This window comes from Euleptes europaea, chromosome 2 (genome assembly GCF_029931775.1).
Source record: "Euleptes europaea isolate rEulEur1 chromosome 2, rEulEur1.hap1, whole genome shotgun sequence".
In the NCBI taxonomy this organism is placed as follows: domain Eukaryota; kingdom Metazoa; phylum Chordata; class Lepidosauria; order Squamata; family Sphaerodactylidae; genus Euleptes; species Euleptes europaea.
This window is the reverse complement of record NC_079313.1, coordinates 77,611,193-77,632,460: the sequence shown is the minus strand read 5'-3', so window position 1 is coordinate 77,632,460 and position 21,268 is coordinate 77,611,193. Positions and strand designations below refer to the sequence as shown.

Sequence of the window (21,268 nt, the reverse complement as noted above, 5' to 3'; positions counted from 1 at the left end):
TAGTCTTATGGAATATTACTGATCGCAGAATGGAGCAATTTTGTGTACTGCTCACAGCCAGACAGTGCAAAGGCACTAAAGGTGGGTGGGAGAAGAACAGGAACTGCCACTTCCCCTCCCCACATGGAGAGGAATTGGAAAGGAGATGGGCAGGTGGGAAAGCAGAGTGGTAGAGAGGACGAATCTTGTGGGTATCTCATTGGTGGGAAAAGCCTGAAGGCAGCCAGGTACTCACGTGTATCTAGTTTTCAACATGGTCCCAGCTGTGGATGCTTTAATTCACAGATCAGGATCATGTAGAGAAAAAGCAGCTTTTCTACTAACTTGGGGAGCCCCTAGGTTTGCCGGGGGGAAACGAAAACTTTAAAAAATGAAGGGTTAAATTCCCTCAAAACAGAAGAAAGTAAAACCTGAGTGGGGAGAGGGAGAGCAAGTCAAACAATCACTGCGTAGTCTGCAGGTGCACTGAGGAGCAGGAGCCACCCCACCCCCAACCCAGGCAGCAGCCATGCAGGCAGAAGAGGATTGGGAACTACTGCTCACTGCCTCTCTGTAGGCAGGCAGGCAAGGAGGCCGTGGGAGGGCAAAGTGAGGATGGAATCCCCCAACAGTCTCCCATGTTCCCCACTTGTCTTTTATAAAAGCGAAATTTTTAGTTTTAGTAATAACAGCTCCTCTATTTTGCATGACAAATGCATGTTTTGAAGGTATAAATATCTGTTCTACTTCATTTCAGGCAGGACAGCTCGCACTGGAACAAATCTAGCACAGTAAAAAGATGTTGTAAGACACTTCCATTAAACATGAAGAGATGCATTGGCAATTACTGCAACAGAATGTTTTAGAATGCTGTGGAATGAATATTATCCGACATGGGGCAGAACATTTGTTTCTAAAGATGCCTTATTTCATTGCCAGCAAACATTAGGCAAGCCTAGTGGTTTCAACATTTTAAATTAATGTTTTTCAGGCAAGAATTGTACAAGTGTATCTTTTATTACCCAAATACATGTAATAATCCAAGTAACAAAGTTATGAAATCACCTGCCTTAACCAAATATTATCAAAGCAAAAATTCTTAATGTCACTTGTCACACAGTGGTAGTGATACTGTAATTAATTGTAATGCCATGGAAAGTGACTGTGAAACTGAGGTGCTCCACTGACCCATTCTGTATAAACAGATGAGTGTACAATATTCACAGCATGCCATGCACAATTCTCTGGATATGCTGAAAGTCATATTTAGTTTGCAGCGCTTCCCCCCCACCTTAAAGAATGCAAGGGAAGTACATGTTCGACTATCTTAATTTCCATTCAACCAGTTGTTGCTATTGGGACATAAAACATGTTATTTACTAGATCAAACTCAAAACAGACATGCTAAATCAGATCATGCCTTATAGAGGGCATTGCATTTTTTTTTATTCCTGCTTTTCCAAAAAACCTATTACTGCAATATGCATCTTGCAGCCACTTTACCTGCATCCACAGGAATGTAGCCATCATAGCTACATGTGTTCATCTGTACAAGCTTCCTAAGCAAAAGCTATGTGGTTCCGGGCTTCCAAACTACTCCGTCCCAAATCTTCAGTTTTTGCCATAAAACATATTCAGTGTGACCTGTCAAATGATAGCTTGGGCTTATTTTGAAGATCTCAAAAGCTAAGTCGTTAGCCCTGGTTAGTACTTGGAAGAGAGACCACACGGAAGTCCAGGGTTGATACATAGAGGCAGACACTGGCAAACCACCTTTGTTTGTATCTTGCCTTGAAAGCCCCATGAGGGGTTGCCATAAACTGACTGCAACTAGAAAGTATTTTCTACCACCAGTTGCTCCATCAAAGCTGCCAAGCCATAGAAATAATCACACAAGGTATTTCACTGCCTAAACTTCTATCAACCCCATGTTGAAAGCACTTTGTTGGTTGGGGGGCGGCGGCGACACAGCATGTTTTTTAATTACCTGCCCGCATCAAGAAATAATGGATCTGATACTGGCTATAGGGCAAGCCCAACATCCACTTTAGGCTGGGCTACTACATGGCCTTGGCATTATTTGCTGAAATATGCATCAATTAAGGCAAAATTAATGTTTGCATACAATCTTTATTGAATAAAAAAGTTGCCAAAGTGAAAAAATACATTATATACAAAACCCATTGTCCTTGGGAGGGAGTGTTCAATATTAAAGATCTATCATACAGCACTTTGAACTGTATCAACGTGCGGCCTCTCTTCTGTCTGTAAAAAGAAAAGTGTAGGTTAGCATATGTATTTCTTTTTATCAGAATAGTTGATTCATGCAACAGCTCTAATGGATTCAGAACTCTTAAAGTAGGGCCAGCCTTCAAGCCTTAGTTTCTGTCAGAAAAGGCTGGGGGGAGGGGGCAGGGCTCCTTCGTCCTCTAAAGGAGGACGCACAGGGACAGACCTGGCAGCAGTCACAGGTGACTTGCTACAACACAGCTTCCATGACTCACCCAAGCCCAGCTATCTCTACTGTTCCACAGCAACCACCGCATGAGAGCCAATATAGTATAGTGGGTTAGAGTTTCAGACTAAGATCTGGGATACCCAGGTTTGAATCTTACTTGCCATGGAAGCTCATTAGGTGACCTTGGGTCAGTCACACTCAACCTAGCCTACCAAACAAATACAGCTGAAGATGGAGGGCAAATAAAAGTTAAGTTGCTTGATGGGTGAGAAGCAGAAAAAAGCAAGGAAAGGATATTGGGGCTTTCAAAGAAATGAAAGGGGAAACAGTGGGGAGAGAAAATGAGATGCACCCCAGAAATCCTTGGGTCCCCTGCTTGCATTATCAATTTTAAGTTGCATTAAACAACGTCCTTTGCTACCTGCAAATGTACAGAACTAGTCTAGCAGCCAACCGCCAAACTAAATTCAGACAGACTCCAGCATGCATCTTAACATGAGTGATTCCCAGTCTAGAGAAAGGGGGGGGGGGAATACCAGCAGGCAATTAAAAATAGGCAAGTAAAGCATGCCAGTAAGAGAAAAATTTATATATATATATATATCAACTCCTGAACTCAACTGCCCACCTCCTCTTCCATTTTCTCTGCAACCTCATTTCCACTGGGGGCAGCATCACCACCACCATTGACAGCCGGTTCTGGTTTAGATTTCTTAGCTTCATTGTCTCCCTGTTGAGCCTCTTCCTCTGGTTTCCTCTGAAGACAAAATTGTTTAGTCTTCACAAAGTATAACTTCAATTAGAAAGTCTTAATCTAAAAAGTGTCTTGCGTGGACCACTTTCTTCTGGCCTGTGGGACAATGGGTTGAATCCAGTGGTCCTTTCTGACCCTGGGAAAGTTTATTCCCAGGCCACAGGGCCCTTGTACACTAATAGCTACCCTGGCTGCAGTGGAAACCAGGCAAAACCACCCTCTCCTCCTCCTCCTGTCAGTGCAGCACTGCTGACTGAAGAAGCAGAAAGCAATTCCATCCTCTTTCCACCGCAGCCTCCTGACCCAGGTGGCTATTATTCTATGCAGGTCCCTTGACCCCAGTAATAAACCTTGCCAGGTGTCAGAAGGGGAACATCTACAAGTCACGTTTCAGACAAGAGTGGAGTTCACAAGATGCATATTGCTTCTTGATAGATGTTCCACTTATGTACTAAATAAAAACTTCTACCTTCTAAGTTATCAAGCTTTGAAATTACAGGTTTAGCTGACTGTGAGGATGCAGTCAAATGCTGGGCAAAGTCAGTGCGCGCAGATGAAACTGCATGCCAAACTGTAGTAACCAGAGATACTAGTGGATTTACTATGTACTGACAGCTGTGCAAGTGTGTACACATAGCTTCTCAAACTGGCTTTGCTATTTTAACCAATTCTCCATTTCCACTTGAATTACGGGAACCCAGTTCAGCCTGGTTGTTGGCTGTTAAGTTCAGTTTGTATAAACTCCAAGCTATCTTTTGCTTGGGGTGAATTTTTAAAAGCACCTCCTTTCTGTTCCCTAAAACAGCCAAGTTTTGAGTGCCTGCAGGACCCACACAATTAAGCTTTGAAATTAAACCAGGCTGAGTCAGGTGGGTGCTGCACAGCACAAAAACCATCAAAATCTATCAAGGAAACTGGATGGTTCCCAGACTGATTGGCTCCCAGTGGAAAGGATCTTATGTAGGACTAGTGCAGTCTTTAACAGAGAGACATAACTACTTCCAGCCAGTGTACTGTCTGTTAGTTCCCACTGACACACACCTTTTTTCTAACAAGATGGGAGATGTCTGTAATACACTGCGATGCTCCATCAGCTGTTTGTCCAACTGCGATCTATTACAAAAACAGAAGTCAGAAAGTTCCTATCAAGTACTTCAGCACATTTCCATTAAGCTTGTTTGATCATGGGCTATTACCACTTACAGTTGAAGAAGTCAAACTGCTTTCAGTTCCCTGGGGAAAGCTAGAAGAAGATCCACCAACCTGGAAGCAAACAAACCTATTAGTCTGCACTAGTAGTCTATTAAGTAATCTACTAAATGTGGCAGGGGGGGGAACATGCCCCAAACCCACAAGCCTTAGACAAAGGTACTTGCCTGAAGTTTGTAACAGGCACCCCATTAATTTTATTCTGTACACATTCTTTCAAGTTTTGAAGCCATATTTGTAAAGATTAAGGCTTAATGAACTTTAAATAACTAGGAAGCTAATCTTCAGTGACAGCTGTATTTCTGTCTCACTAGAAGCCATCCATTGGATCTCCAAGTTCCATTTGGCAATTAGCACCTGTAATTTTGCACTAAAGCCTGTGATTACAATATTGGTTTAACGCTACAGGAATGCAAAGCGCCTCAGAAGTCTGGAATCAGGAATGAGAAATGCCTCATTTATTTCCGATTAAAAATGTAAAACAAGGATCAATGGCACCTGCTCTTTTCCCAGAGGCAAGTCTTTTTGCTCTGCCTTTGCCATATTTGTACAACACCTTTCAGCCATGGTACCTCTCAAGATGGGTTTGCCATTCAGCAATGTACCCAGTTTATAAAGGAACATGTAAACTGGCTTTTAAGCATTCAGTTTGTGGCATAATCCTCTCACTAAAAAACCAGGGCTGTAACATACCAGGGTTGCTTTCAGAGCCAGCTCAGCCACTCTTGCACTCTTCTGAGACTCCTTGGAATCCTCTATTTTTTCTTTAATTTCAGGAAGCAGTCCTTTTAGTTCTTCAATTTCCTTCTCATCCTCAGCTAATCCTTCTTTTGCTCTTAACCGATCAGTCAGCATCACTAAAGGAGGAAGCATCAGAAGCCACTAATAGCATTTGAACAGTACTGTCATCTCTGGTCCTTGCACAAAGTTCATATGGTAATAGTCATTAGATTAGGCAGGTTTTTTAGGTTCAGCAAATGTTCAATTGCTTATAGCAAACATTTTTTGCTACCTGGCTTACTAAGTACTCCGTCATGAAAGTAGTATCCTGAATACTGAAGTTGCAAAATGACCAGTGTTGAAGCAAACATACAATAGTTCAGTTATTTACTAAAACTGTGTGAGAGTGCATGTGTGATCTAGTGTTTTCACTTACCCATTCTTTTATCTATGACTTCCATTGATTTACTGAACTGCAGAACTGCTTCATCATACTGATTGTTGTAGTGGTAGGCCAATCCAAGATGGTAGTGAGTCTCTGCAAGCAGCCGGTCATGGGCCTCTAAATATTTCTGCTGAAGGGTCAGGCAGGAGTGAAACTCCTCTATGGCTTGAATGTAGTTTTCTGCACAAGATGCCAGAAAAATCAATAGTTTTATCCTCTTATACACCACCTTCAAGCTACCCCTTTAGTTCATTGCTTGGCTGTACACATACTCTGGAAAAGACTTCTATTGAATTATGGTCCATGTACTAATCCAAGTTTAAACATTATACTTTTATAATGTGTTCACGATTGTACTACCAAGCTGAAAGGCAGTCTAAGATATCCTCTAGTTTCCATTGTCCTGACTAGTGTACCCAATACTGCCTGGACACAGTGAAACATATCAAGAAGTCAAAGCTGTCTACCCTATCCTCCAAAGCAGATACCACATACTGAACATTAAGACAAGGCAGATCAAAGACATATTTAATGCACGTCTCAAACTGCCAAAACTTAAGATAAAATATGCAGTGAATGTAAACTAAAACGCTGTCCAGCAAGCATTTTATACAATACAAGATAGCCATGCTGCAACATACATTATGCACAATAACAATATGCAGGACATTTAACTTAACTCTCTGTATGCATTAATAAATTTAAGGCAGTTACCAGATTCAATGCTAACTTCTCCTAGTTTTAGGTGAGCCTGGGCAGCGTGGAGCTGAGCTTCTTTTGTGTCCTGTCTAGATCAGAGACAAGCAATTTTAAGTTAACTGTAACACCCTAATAAAACTATTAACATCCATTCAGATCCAAGACATACCTTTTATATATTACTTTTGCCAGCTCCAACATATCCCAGGCCAGCTCTAGGTTTCCAACTTCATCTTCTTCACTCTCCTGAAGCAAAGATTGCATCAAAGTCAAGTAAGGGGCAAGCGACCAAGCTGCTTCCTAGCTGCAAAACTGCCACTCTTGGTAGGAAGCAAACAGATTAACTTTACAAAAGCCAAGTTAGCCTCAGGTAAGGCAGGAGGGCCAGCATTACACAGATTGTCTTTTAAATTCTTCTCAAATTGAGAAGTCAGTCTTATGCAATGTTCTACTTGCTCCAAAGCTTGTGAAAAATTGTTTTCTCTTTAAGAGAAGGCGGTGCCCATACTGTGAGTATGACCCAAATGAGCCCCTGAAGCAGTGCAATTCTCATACTGTTCTTGTGCCAAAGATCAGCACAATGCAACTCCTCCACCTACCCTGTGCAGAATTCTGACGGTCAGATCTGGTGACCAGCATAAAACATGGCAACCAAGCCAAGACCAGAGCTGCAGACCTCCAATGAACCAGGACTGCCTGGAGACTACCTAGGCTATGTCACACAAATAAAGGAGCTATACATCCTGCTTGCCTCGTTTTACCTAGTATCTTAACTCCAACAAGGAACAGCTGCTAACTACAACACCCATTCAAATAATTCAATTTAGCATGTTTGTGAATACAATGTCAAAGGAAGTAGCATTAAACAACAAATGGCGATGAGTAATTATTGTTGTTCCTGAATTCAATTTCCATAATGGAACTGACTGAATATAGAAAAAATCACTTTGATTCTCAATAAGTTATACCTTTGACTCTTTACAAAAGAGCCCATTCCCTCAAACTGTCCTTGCTCAGGTAAGTCCCCAACACTTCCCCATGCTCTCTTTCTTAACCAGTTGGCACTACTTGGAAAAGGACACAAGACATTTCTTAAGATCAACTGGGATCACAACAGCTGTGATGAGACCATTTCCAACTACTTTAAGAGCAAGAAATAGGAAGACTACCGTTGCAGGCTCAGTTAAGCTGACTTCATATGTTCAATCAAGCCAAATGCTAAATAAGCTATTTAAGAAGGGCCTGACTAGAATTTATTCATAATGTGTACATTCCTAAGGGCTATTTGGCACAACCTTTAGTTTCATATTAAATAACCCTGGACAGAGAGGCAAGTTGAATACATGTTATAGTCTTGTTTCTCCTAAGTTCTAGCTTCTGTGTTTCACAAAGCATCTATAATTAGTTATTTTTCAATGAGACAACTGAGACAATTGACTCAAACCTATAGTCTGTTTCTACTAATAAAAGGGCATTCTGTCTCCAGGATATGTGCATGTGTGTTATTTTTGCCAGTTCTCTCACTGCAGGCCCCTGTATTGCACCCACTGTCCCTGGGGTTCCCTGAACCTCAGGAGCAGCATTTGGGGAGCACAGCGGGGTGCAACAGGAAAGTTCCATACCACAATCAGATTATTGGATACAATCCAATATGCCTTAATACATGGAAAGATTTGATCAGTTGCCACAAAAAGCATTCACACATACATCACCTTCTCTTCGACTGCAGAGTCATTTTCTTTATCTTCTTCTGCTTTGTCATTCTCTTTGTCCTCTTCTTCTGACCCTTCTGTTTCTACAAGAATGATTTCTCATTAATGCACACCAAATACACTGCTTTGTATTAATCCATTTACTTCGCTCTAATTTAGTTATTCTTCTCCCATCCAGTTACCATTTCAATCTACTTTCTTTGATTTGGTAGTTATGTGACCTGCAAGAACAAAGTCTCAAGTACTCAGACATAAAGAGACTTCAGCTTCATGTGTAGATTATTCTGGCACAAGCTATTACAAAAACTGCATTGACCAAACACTAAAGGCTTTCCAGTTGAGCAGTATGACCCTAAACTCTGCCCCCTTCTATACTTCAACACCCTCTCCCCTGCATCTCTTTGGCAAGTCAACACACAGAGTCTTCACACACTGCTACAAGCTGTCACCCTGCTGTGCTGTATACATGAGGATTTATAAACTGGGGCACTAATCCAACAATAGCATTAGAAGATGACTAGAATAGGTCATTTTAAGACTCCCAAGCTAGCCAGAGAAGGAGGAAAAAGACCAGGCATGGCTACAAGCTTTCATGTATTATGTCCTTGAATTCCCAGTGTCAGCCACTAGAAGTATTGTGCTATGATACTAATCCTTTGTTTTCTCTTTAAGAGAAGGAGGTGGCCATTCTGTCACACTGAAGGAAAGTGCCATTACAAAATTCTGTCCTATGGAGAATTTCACACATCCGTCAATATATGGTGCCCTCTCCAGAGCCACCTTGGATAGCAATGCCTTTCTAGGGTTCTTCTACCTTGTAATGTTAAACCCCTATTTGCATGGGGCTCATCCTCACATCAGGAAGTTGAATTTTTTTTATACATATGCTGCTAAAAAGTTATTTATGTATGACAAGGATAGGGAGAAAAGGGTACATTTTTCTGAAATTAAAATACAAAAAGTGTGTTTCTTAGAAATTATTTGCTGTTCAAGAATCCTAGCTTAACATGTCAACATTTATGTATTTAACCAAATGTCAGTGCAGCTTTCTGGAGAAGCTAACCAATATCATTGAACACTAGCCCCATAAAATTTAATGATGGATATCTCTTGACTGTTATACTACAGTCTGCTAGAAACTGACATTTTATGGAACAGATTTGAAAGAACTGTCACCTATTCAATTTAATATTAAGAAATGTATACCCTGCCCTTCTGTGGAACTCTGTGCAACTTACAGAAACAAAATCTTTGCACAGAAAGCTACATAGTGTATAGATACTTAAGCAGCAATATTTTAGTTATCCAAACAGGCAATAAGAAGTAATCTGAGATTGCTGTTGCTTGCTGAATGATAGCTATACAAGCAGCCAAATTTGGTGATCGGTGGGTATTTCTCTAAGTGTTGAACTGCAGCGATTCTTGATTTTTAAACAAGTAGTACTTCCCACTTGGCTAAACCGACTCTCCATTTACAAGTTCTACAACCAAGATCACAAGGGGCTCTATCAAGAGAATGTTTGTTCAGAAGCTGAAATAAATGGGACTAAAGCAAACTTGCCACTGAATTTTGCCTAGAGATATTAGTAACCACTAAAATTGGTCAGATACCTGACTTCATACCAATAGCTCATTATGCTTATAAAATTTTACAGTTCTAGAATCTCAGTTGTGGATACAAGCGTACAGGGTTATAAGGGAGTTGACAGCAATGCTGAAGCAGGAAAAGCATGACAAAAAGTTATGAAGCTTGGGCTACTTGCACTTATTTCTAGCTGTGTACATTTAGACCCACAGCATTAGCCATAAGAACTTATACAGCTGAGCACAATTTTAGTTCTGTGGCTTCTGCTGCCGTCAGATCACATAAACTATGCTTTAAATAGTTACAAGATTTAAACTTACACAAGCATGCAGTGAACATCCATTCAGTATTCTCTACCAGCCATCACTTTAGATTTACTGCTCAAGCTACCTACTGCCCCACAATAGTCAACAGTTCTGCTCAGCTTGTTAATTTAACATTAGTTTGAACTAATGAAATGTCTGCTCTTTCTTAAAGCTTCTGTATCCTCCCAGCTAGGCACTTCCTTCAGTTTTATGGCAGCAAGAAAATTCTGAATGGATTAGTTTTCACTAAAGGTTAGCTCTCTAAAGTAACCCTCCCACAATTATCTATTATCCCTGTTACCTTCGCCCTCTCCCATCTCGTCATCCTTTTCTTCCTCTTTTTCTACCTTAGCAGCTTCAGCTTTTTCTTCCATTTCTACTTCCTGTGATGGCTCTGTGCCCCCTGCAGGAGTAATTGCACTTGCAGCTGAAGGCAATGCTTTTTCTGAAGCCAAGGGCTCTTCCTTCTCTTTCAAGTCCATCAGTACTTGCTCTGTCGTAGTTTCCACTTCTCCAGCCTTCTCATCAACAGCTTTGGCAGGCTGCTTTTTTTCTACTGCTGCCTCTACCAGGCTTTTTTCTTTCTCACCAGCTGTCGCCAATTCTTCTGCTGTCACTCTTGAAGGTTTTACCACTTCCTCCACTACTGTCTTCTTTTCTACTACACTCTCTGTCTGTTTTTCAGCAGCCTGGTCTACAAGCTGTGCTGCTTCCTCTTCAACCTTTTTCTCCTGAGAGGCTGCTTCAGCGGGCTTTTCTTCTCCAACAGCCTCTTCTGCAGCCACTGGCTTCTCTTCTACAGAAGCATCTTCCACAGCCTCTCCTGGTAGTACTGGTTGCTGTGCCCCAGCTGCCTCTTCTGTAGTCAGGGGTTTGTCTATAGTAGTGTCTTCCTCAGCTTCTTCTGCTGCCACTGGCTTCTCTTCCTCAGCTTCTTCTGCTGCCACTGGCTTCTCTTCCTCAGCTTCTTCTGCTGCCACTGGCTTCTCTTCCTCAGCTTCTTCTGCTGCCACTGGCTTCTCTTCCTCAGCTTCTTCTGCTGCCACTGGCTTCTCTTCCTCAGCTTCTTCTGCTGCCACTGGCTTCTCTTCCTCAGCTTCTTCTGCTGCCACTGGCTTCTCTTCCTCAGCTACACCCACCTGTTCTTCTGCAGTCACTAACATATCTTTCACAGCACTACTTTTGTCTTTGGCTACCTCAGTAACTATTTCATTGGCCCCTTGCTTTTCTCTCTCAGCTGCCTCCATCTGATTTTCTGGATTAACCTGCTCCTCCTCTCTCTCTTTAAAAATTTTCTGTTCTACATCCATAGCTTCATTTACTTTTTCTTCCTTAACTTCTTCCATTTCTGCATCCTTGCTTTTCAGTTGCATCTCAGCTTCAGTCAATACCAGAGGCTCTTCAGCAGTTTGTCTGGATTCATCCTTTTCCCCCATGGCATTATATACCTGCTCTCTTAATTCCTCCCTTGCTTCTTCTACATGATTAAAGAAGATGAAGCAGAAACAAACCTTCGAATTTAGTGATAAGCATTCACGATCTTAACATCCCACGTTAATCCCACAGAAGTCTCTGCACCAAATTAGAGCACTCAAATTAAATCCTTTTGAATATCTAGTCGGGAAACATATGCATCTCCTTAACACTTAAAGCTTTTAAGGGGGTGTGAATAAGCAATGAGATGTATGCCAGCAACAGCCACAGCCAAGCAAGAGATGCCAAGCTCTGTCCAGATGAGACACATTGCAGAAGAAACTACTGCAATTTGGGGGTGGGAGGAAGAGCAGTATGAAGATAATGAGAATATGCAAGCCCCTTCTTTAAGGGAATTTTGCATATGTTCACAATGAAATCAAGCACAGCATCAGTTTAGATAGCTAAATCAGATGCTGCTGCACCATGAAATGTAAGCCACAGCTAGGCCAAACAAGTGATTTGAGTATTTTGATGGAACAGTGTCATTATGCATTAAATAAATTAAATGCATTAAATAAATTAAACTGCAGAACACGTTTGTGTTGCAAATTTCCACAGTTTAAGAATAACACTTTTCATAGACCAGGTCCTATTAGCTCAAGGTTTTAAGAAAAAGGATAGCCAGTCAATTGTTTTCAAAACTGACACCCAAATCAATGCCATTATCCAGAAACTAAGCTTAAGGCCACATGGTAAAGATTAGCTGACTATGTCTGCATTAAAGCAGTTTAACAAAAGCATGGAATTTGTCAGTTGAATGCTGGCCTAAGTTATTTACAAGGTAGGGCTTGATTCATTTTTATGATTTAAGATTTTTGGAGCCTGAGTACCCAGTGGAGGCAAGTAGCACCCCCCCCCAGCTCCTGTTTTCTGCCACCACTGAGCAGCAGCAGGGGAAAAATAAAATATGGCCATCTGCCTGACATCAGTCAGTCCTATCTATGAATTGCCAGGAACTCTATGGTTTAACTAGAATTTCCAGCAATTCCTAGAGAGATGTGGCATCATTTCCAGGTTTCCCCCAGAAGTGATGTCATGCCATTGCCCCCCTTGCAAGTCATCTTGGGCAATAACATTCCAGTATTCACTCTAAGAATACACAGCTTGGCATCTAGATTCTGTGTTAACAGAGCTCCACATACCATCTATATTATCAGCATTTTCTACCATTGAGTCTTCCGCTTTTTCTTCCTCCTCTTCCACTTGCACTCCTTCCAAGGCATTTCCTAGCACACCATTTTCCATTCTAGAAGTGATACAACCAATATTCATTATACTGATGTTCGGACCATAATAAATTTTGTTTTGCTGCAGGCGTCCAACTAATTTGTCAAGTTTTCAGATTTTGCTACAACACAACAAAGCAAAAAGATAAAGTAGCTGCCAGCTTTTTCACTCAATCTCAGTCAATTCCCCACATTACATTCCTGTTCCACATGGCTTTTGTCTATCCAGCTCTCATGATTTTAACCACAGCCTTTATGGTGATCAAAGGGGAATATTTCCTTCTTCACCAGTGGAAAAGCTGGCTGGATCCAACTCTTAGTACTGGCACTGAGATTTGCTGAGATACTCTAATATAAGACCACTGCTAAAAATACTAAGTGCCACAATGAAATTGCTAGGTGCTATGGCGACCTGGAATTTGTTGGGCCCTGGATATATATTCTAATTATTTAATGCTTGAGCACTAGGTCCATTACATACTCTAAACTGTTCTAATTCAACTGCCATAATGCAGCATGCTACAGCAAAACAATTAAACCAAATTAACCCAAATGTTGTTGGAATATACTTGAATTTTCAACTAATTACTACTCAACAGCCAAATTCTTTACTGGGGTTTGGACTAGATCAATATAGGTGACATATGATTAGGTAGTGAAGTCTAAGACTGAAGAGCTCCAAAATCACTCTGAATCAAGTGAGTAAGAACATCTAAGTGATGCACCTTAGGATATGACACTAATAGGACCTACATTGGCTATTACTCAGAAGAGTATTGAAAATGTAGTACAACTGCATTTGGAACAGTATACAATTCTAGTTGCCTCTTCACAAAATCAGCTGGAAAAGGCTATATGACTAAGTTGTTATCAAGTACCAAGTGATGGAAAGATAAGGCTGTTACTGTCTTGGCTGTTTTGATTTTGAGCTAGCCAGCCAAACAACCAAACAGAACGCTAACTAAACAGTTCTGACCCAGTTCTGCTTTGACTTCTAGAGCCTATCCAAAGTCTGAGGTTCTTCCCACTCATGATTTGGCAATGTACTCATGCTACTAGGCTTACCATAACCATACTACTTCCAGGCCTGCTTTCCTCCACACTATTACTGTTGCAGTTTTTTGTTTTGTTTTTGACCATCACATCTAAGCTGACTTACGGCAACCCTGTGGGGTTTTCAAGGCAAAAGACATTCATAGGTGGCTTGCCATTGCCTGCCTCCATGTCAAGGCAAAAGACATTCATAGATGGCTTGCCATTACCTGCCTCCATGTCACTACCTTGGTATTCCCTGAAGGTCTCCCTTTCAAATACTAACCAGGGCCAACCCTGCTTAGCTTCTAAGATCTGACAACATTGGGCTAGCATGGGCTATCCAGGTCAGAGTCTGTGGCAGTTAGCTATTCCCTACTCAGAGAAATTTCACCTCTTACTCAGAGCTATTTATGATACAGAAGAAAAGACAAGGATTTTGCAGCACAACCTATAAGCCTACCTTGCCAACTCCAGAAGAGATTTCCCATAGAAAAAGAAAGCTTCTGCACACTCGTTTGCTGTTTCACCATACTTCTTACCCCTAAAGAGAAGCCATCACAAATTAGCACCATGCCTATTTCTAGGAAAAATACAGCTGTCTTAATGACAACATTCATGGACTATTTCCAAGAAATTACCTTTTTGGGGATCTCTTTAACCTGAATTTTAACACAGTGCAGATTAACAAATCCTCCCACAGACATACTGAAAAGTCTCCCTTTACTGATATTACTTCTCCAAAAACGATTACAATTAGGCTGCAACACAAAGCAAGGCCAAACGTCTGCATTAATAAATAAGAAACACGCCATGGTAGTAGAATGTGACAAATATAATTAAACGATAACATAGTTGTGATCGATCAAGTAAACTTCTGTGAAAAAAGCCCACATAAGTACTAACCAAAATTGCTTGGTGGAAAAATTAAGTCTTAACATGTCATTCCCACCTAGCTGCAGATTCAACATAAAATATCGTATACTTACAACATGCTGGCTGCTTCTTGGAATGCATTAACAGCAGCTGGAATATCCCCCATTACCAGGTTTTTCTGGCCCAAGCCCAACAGCTTCTTAGCTTCTCCATCCACATCCATACTAGACACATGAAAACAGATTGATTAGTCACAATAGTGGAGCTGTTTTGCCTCTAACCTGAGGGGAGATTGCTCCTACTAACCTGGCTGTTAGTAACCCATCATTGGCAACAAAAGCGTTTAGGATTTATTCTACTCTATTACTTCTGGCTACAGCAACTTAAATGGCCTGCTGTCAATTGTTTTAAGAACTCAAAGGTCGGTTATGCATGGTCAGTTTAGCCTCCTTCATTCCGTTTCAGCCAGGATCAAGTTTTTGAAAATACACGTTACCTCATTCCTTTTTGGCTCAACCCCGTTTCAACCTTAAACGAACTTGGCTTTTCCCATTCCTCTTCTTGCCTGAGTCAAACGGTCTTTCCTAGCTCATACCAGATTCAGAGAGCGAGCATACTTTCCTCGCATTGAGCTTCCTTCCCCCCTTTTCCAAAACCCTCTTCTGTTCTGTTTGCTGATAGCCATACAGGGGAAGCAGCAAAGATTGACTTCTCTCACAGCCAATCAAGAAGTGTGTAAAGAGGCAGGGATTCAGTTGCTTCCTGTGAGCTCTTTCTGGGAGAAAGAAAGGCTTTTTAAAAACAAGGCTTGGATTTTGCCCCCCCTTTCAAATGACTCCTTTTTTTGTTCTTAAAATGCTTTTTTATGCGGCAGTTGGGTCTGGGGGGGGGAAAGGAAATGTTCTCTCACGAGGTGAGCCAATCACAGACCAGCAATTAAAGGGGTGGGACTTAATTTGAACTTGGGAGACTGCTGCATTTCTGTATTCATGCCTCCGATTTGCACACAGCTTATTCCTTGATCATTCAAGCCAATGCATACAATTTTCCGAAACCCAGGTTGCTTTGATCCTGGCTGAAACGGGGAATAAAGAAGGGTAAAGTGAGCATGCATAATCGGCCAAAGAGTTACAGTATGTTGTTTCACATAAACATATACTCTATTTGTATGTTCTCACTAACTGGTATCTTACCTCTCAGTTTTGTCCACAGAAGTAGAAGGAGCAGCAGATTCTTCTGCCATTCTGAAACTGAAAGTTTCACAAAAAATTACTACGGTGTTGCTCATTCTATCAAATAGCATTTCTAGAAGTACAGGCTACCACCAGTACCTTTCCTAGAGGCCTGCTTGTGCAAAAACACATTTGGCAACTTCGTTATGTGCAGCTCCAGTTCATATAGAAACACAGAGCTGCCAACTCAGCAATCAATGCAATAGCCAGTAGTATAGCAACCGAATAAGATCTTTGGATGTAAAAAAGAATTTAAAATTGGTGTTCAGTACCTCCCAAACAGAATCATTTAAAGTATACAGTGTGCCAGACAGCACAAAGCTCAGTGCTGTGGCTTAGCATATGCCACATCTATCAATGTAGCATAGTTTCAAGTCAGTTGCAAACCTTTCAGCCATGATATACATTACTGACCATACTTCTGAACACCAGTCCTCCAAGCTCTACTACTGTTTCCATGAAGAGAACCCCATTCTGCTAAATACTTTAGTCTGAAAAAGACATACTGGTCTTACACTGGTTAAAAGACCTGCTCAGTTACGCACCCACTCAGCTGCTTCCAGCAGTCAATCTCATTTGCCCTACTGTCGAAAGAGCAGCCTTTCAGGTCTATTCCAACTCAGCACTTTCACAGACCTGTATGTGTGCATAACAACACACAACTATTTTAGGCTGCAGAGATCAAGCCTCCTTGATTAGGAACTTTTTACTTGAAGGCAAAAATTCCAAAGATAATCAGAATAAGCAACTCTGTATTTGTTTCATAATCTGTAAACCAAACATTTTAAAGTTTTACTTTAAGAAGTGCAACAGCTGTAACAGGTTTATTAGCTAACGATGCCTGAAGGGTTCTGGATGCCAGGCGCTGCAGCTTTATCACCAGATTGAAGGACCCCGAGATTTAGGAGTAACCGCTTTTCGGGGGGGGGGGGAAGCAGGGTAAGGAAAAGAACGGATGGAAGTTAGCCTGAGGACAAGTTCAAAGCAAAGCACTTCAAACTTTAATTTCTTGATCTGCTGGTTCCTATCCCCTAGTAGATCAGACCTTACGGGAAGTCTGAGCAGCCAATTCATCACAAACGGGCAACGAGGTAGGAAGCTCCCAACGTACAAAACAGAGCTACTTCAGAGTACTGAACCTTGTTTCAATAAGTCACACCGAGTACCAGGACTTGTTGAATGGCGAACAGGCTTAAAGACAGGCAAGGCGCTCTCTAGCCGCTGCCCAACGGCAGTACCGAGAACGGCAAGAGGGCGGCGCCAACTGAGGGAGCCGCTTACCTGAGGAGACAATAGATTCCTCTTCCCGCCTCCTGGTCCCGCTCCCTCCCTCCCCCCTTCGATCTTTTGGCGCCAAATCTCAACGGCCGCTTTTGACAGGCTGCGGCAGACCGTCACGTGACGCGCCCGGCCCTTCTCTCTCTCGGCGCCCCTCCCCCTTTTCCCTTCCAGCGCGCGTCGGTCGGGCACTAAAAATGGCGGCCCACAAACTCAAGTCAGGTCACGTGGCGTCTCGGTTTTGAGAAGAAGCGCCCCTCCCCCACACACCGTGAGAAGAAGGCACGTACTAAACTGAAGAGAGGGGGGCTGCTAGGGCGGGCAGGCCGGCCGCTGGGAGGAAAACGGGCGGGGAGCTACAAGAACAGAGCAGGCCAACTGAAAAAAAGTCTGTCGGCTGCATCGCGAAGGCATACCTGCGCCGCCCCTGCATCGCTGTGAACAAGTAATGCTGCAAACAAGCATCCACCTCTTTCCTACCCAGGTCCCAAAGACACAACCTTTCTACCCAATCTCTCTCGTACCTTTGGCTTGAGCCGGTAACTGAAGATTCTCCGCAAGACCCCAGAAGAGGTATAACAGCAGACAAACGCAGCCCACCGCCCCTCCAGATGCTTATATAGCCCCCCCTTAGGACACGCCCCAGCGGCGCGAGGCACGTTCTTCTGTCAAAGAAACTACAACTCCCAACATGCCTTGCGATCGCCAAGCCAACCTTGGCGAATCAAACCTTTATGACTCAAAACTGTTTCAAAGCATGACGGGGACTGTAGTCTCCCAAGGAATGCCATAGAAACCTTTGATCACAGGCCACAACGCGACTGGAAGAGTGATTCTCTGCAGCGCGATTGGCGTGTAGGGGGACGTAGTCCAAGGAGCTGAAGCGCGTTGAAGTTACACTATTTTTTATGGCATGTAGCTGTTAGTCTCGTGCCTTGAAAACCCCATAAAGGGGTCGCCATAAGTCGGCTGCGACTTGACGCCACTTTACACACACACAGCATGAAGAACGGAGAGTGTAATCTGAAATACTGCAAAACACGGGTGTAATCTGAAATACTGCAAAACAAGCAGCATCCATCCACTGACCGTAGGAACGCGCGCAAGGCTCTGTAGTTCTGTGTTGGGCTGTACAAAAGATACAGAACTTGGCGCGAGCTGTATATTCCTTACCAACCTCATTACCTCAGGGATTTCCCGATCTGTCACCCCCACCATGAGTTCCTACTGCTTTGACTTGCATCACTGTATTTTCACTATGAAATCTGTATTTCAGTTGCTGATTAAACGTACATTAATTTATTGCAAGTTGCCTTGTGAATAAAATTGGGTTAAGAGTAAGAAGCGACTTGACGGCACTTAACATACACAAGTGTAAGTAATTTCTGTACTACTTAATATGTCACGTTAATACTTATGCCGTCCTTCAGTTCCTTTTGGTGGGTCCAGACTTCTAAAATCCTAATGCAGTGGTTATTGAATATTGATTGTACAGACTTACTGTGTGTAATCTGCCTTGAGACTCTGTGAGAAAGGCAGGCTATAAATAACGTCAATAAATAATAATAAATGTGGGGCTCAAATGCCAAAAATAAATAGATTTGTTAATATCTATCCAGGGTTCCACCACACTCAAGCATTACACAAAAACAGTCCATAGAACAAGGCTATGTAAATAGCGGGTATTTTCCAACAAGTTGGTCAGATTCACGACAGAGGCCTGGGATGTAGTGTGTGTGATAACACAAGAGCATCCTGGCAGTAACATACAAGCAACTGTTCACATTCATTCTGCTAGTTATAATCACAGCCACTTTGTTCTTCATATAGATTATCTCTGAGCATGTACAAATTGCATTTCTGTCAGCAATAAAGATCTGCATCCCCAAGGCCTAAACTAAACCTCATGGAAACGTAACACCAAGCCCATATTCACTGACCAAATTCAGACCTTCAGAAGTCTGAATAAGTGTGCTTATGAGCTTGTACACAGTGCCTTCTTGCTTAGCAACCACGGCCTCCCTATACATCAGGTACTTATACCACAGAATGTGGCTTCCCAGCAGTACAAGAACCTCTGTTTATAAGGACTGCACAGCAGCCTCTATATTTCTGAGTGTAGAATTCTGGTTTCTGGGTGTGTCTTCCAGACAGGTCTGAGCATGAAACACTTCTCATTTCAGAAAGTAACCACTGAGATAAACCAACAAGAAGGGAGATTGAAACAGCAGGGGCAGCATCATTTTGTCTGGAGCAGCCTGATCTTTGTAAGAAAATCCAACTGTGTTTAATGGTTTTTGACAGATGTAGCCTGACCCTATGCAAGGTCAGAGACACCTAAACCCAATGTATAAAAGAGTTTAGGAACAGTTAACTATGCATGAAATCAAGTCATAAATACACATAGGACTGTAGCCTTGTGGGAGTGAACATAAGACTGTCCATGAAGAAAGAACAATTTACACCCTCCTGAACTGCTTTTTAATTGGTCAGCTAAGCTGGTATTGGTCATGTGATGTTCAGTCGCATTCCAAGAAGCAGGAGTTACTGTTGTTTTATTAAGAGAGACTTGCTATGACTAAACACTTTATCCTCAAGTTATGAGCCATGTGACAGCAAGAGTTAAAGATAAATGAATTGTAGCTAGACATTATTTTATATCCAAAGTTTACCCTCCCTTTAGTATAGTAAACATTTGTTTTATTAAATAAAGCAACGTGTTTAGAGTTTTTGTGTGTGTTTGTGGTCCATAATCCACAAGATCACGATCTTTTCGCATTTAATCTCAACAAAGTTACTACAGAAAATGTGCCTTACAAAGGAGCTTTGGTACTGGAAACCCATCTGGTTTTATATTCATAAAAGAAGACTGCCGTGTTTTTCTTCTTTTTCCCAACAACCTTTGGTGCAAGTTGGGAACTTCTTTTACCCTACCAACATTTTAAGACAATCAAGTCTCTAACATAACGAATATTTCTTTTTAAGCCAACGAACTATAGCCCTGAGGCTTTTTCACTTTGCCTTAAAAACTTATCGTCTTTCCCCCTTCCCCCTTGTTTAATTGTACTGCACATCTTGTGTGATGTGATCCTACTAAAATATATTACATGGCATTTGTGTTTGGCATTTTTCTATGGATCAATATGGCTACCCTACAAACTTGTACTATATAATGAATGCGAATTATTACCTTCTAGAGAAACAATTATTAACCTGCCAATAGATCTAAAAATGTGTTACATAGAAAAGATTGCTAAAAGTTCTAAGGCTGAGAGGTTGATAGATGGGGTTGTGTGTATAATACACATATTCCGCAAGTGCTTTTCCTTACTTCTGCATTTCCGCCAACTACAGTCTGCTCTGTACCATCTGCCCCTTCTATCTACTTTTGTGTTACATTAGATTTCCCCATGTGGTACAGAACCTTAGTTACTATTATTATGCAGGGCAGAATTCTGAATATACCATAGACAGGATCTGCCCTTGCTCTTCTGGCTCTATTGACTCATTAGCTCATGCCCTTTTGGAATGCCGCTTTTACGAGGAACTTCGATCGCACTATATCCCCCCCTTTAAATATACAAATCCAATGCCTCTGTGACTGACATAATGCCTTTTTTACTAAGCGATAGGGACCCCAAGGCTACATTGTCAGTGGCAAGATTTGTTTCAATCCTTATATCCCTCCAACACTAGATATATGCTGCTCAAGATCAATTGATCAAGGAGCTTCTAAGGGATAAAAGGAAAGGAAAGTTACTATTATTTCTCCCTCCCCAACATTTCCTTGTGTTCTGGCTCAAGCTCTCTCGCCTACTGGCACCATCTGCCACAGGCCATGCTCCCTAAGCCTAACTGTTCACCCTTTGAAATCTTTGGTTCCAGCATACAGAAGTGGGAAGGAATGAGGAAATGTCTCTTTTGAACTGCTTATGAGTGACAGATGGCTCCTATGCCACCGGTATCATAAGCCAGGTTGATTTATGAAAACTGTGGGGATGACACATTGTAGAGTTAGCAGCTGGTGTTGGTAGTCATGTTTTTAAAGACTCACAGTGCATTCCTAAGGAGAGTTACTCCAGTCTAAGCCCATTGAAATGAATGGGCTTAGACTGGAATAACTCTCCTTAGGAATGCACTGTCAAGCTCCTTGAATACTTCTCCCTGTAAGGCAAATGGTTAAGTTACAATTCAGATGAACAGCCTTGTAACTAAGATTAACAATGGTTGTAGAGAAGCAAGAACAATGGAAATGCATACCACTATACTATCTGTGTTTTCT

At 41.9% G+C, this 21,268-nt stretch overlaps 1 protein-coding gene across 1 annotated transcript; it reads right to left on the bottom strand.

Moving 5' to 3' along the window:
- Positions 1–2,091: 2,091 nt before the first annotated feature.
- Positions 2,092–17,520, bottom strand: NASP (nuclear autoantigenic sperm protein). The gene is made up of 16 exons (XM_056844534.1): positions 17,403–17,520; positions 15,670–15,726; positions 14,590–14,700; positions 14,064–14,144; positions 12,485–12,588; positions 11,002–11,343; positions 10,168–10,869; positions 7,977–8,059; positions 6,434–6,510; positions 6,280–6,353; positions 5,557–5,745; positions 5,094–5,257; positions 4,391–4,454; positions 4,233–4,297; positions 3,066–3,194; positions 2,092–2,244 (listed from the first exon to the last, which is right to left on the bottom strand). The coding sequence occupies exons 1-16, from the start codon at positions 17,417–17,419 to the stop codon at positions 2,200–2,202; spliced, it is 2,304 nt and encodes a 767-aa protein (XP_056700512.1). The 5' UTR covers positions 17,420–17,520; the 3' UTR covers positions 2,092–2,199.
- Between the last annotated feature and the right edge of the window lie 3,748 nt (positions 17,521–21,268).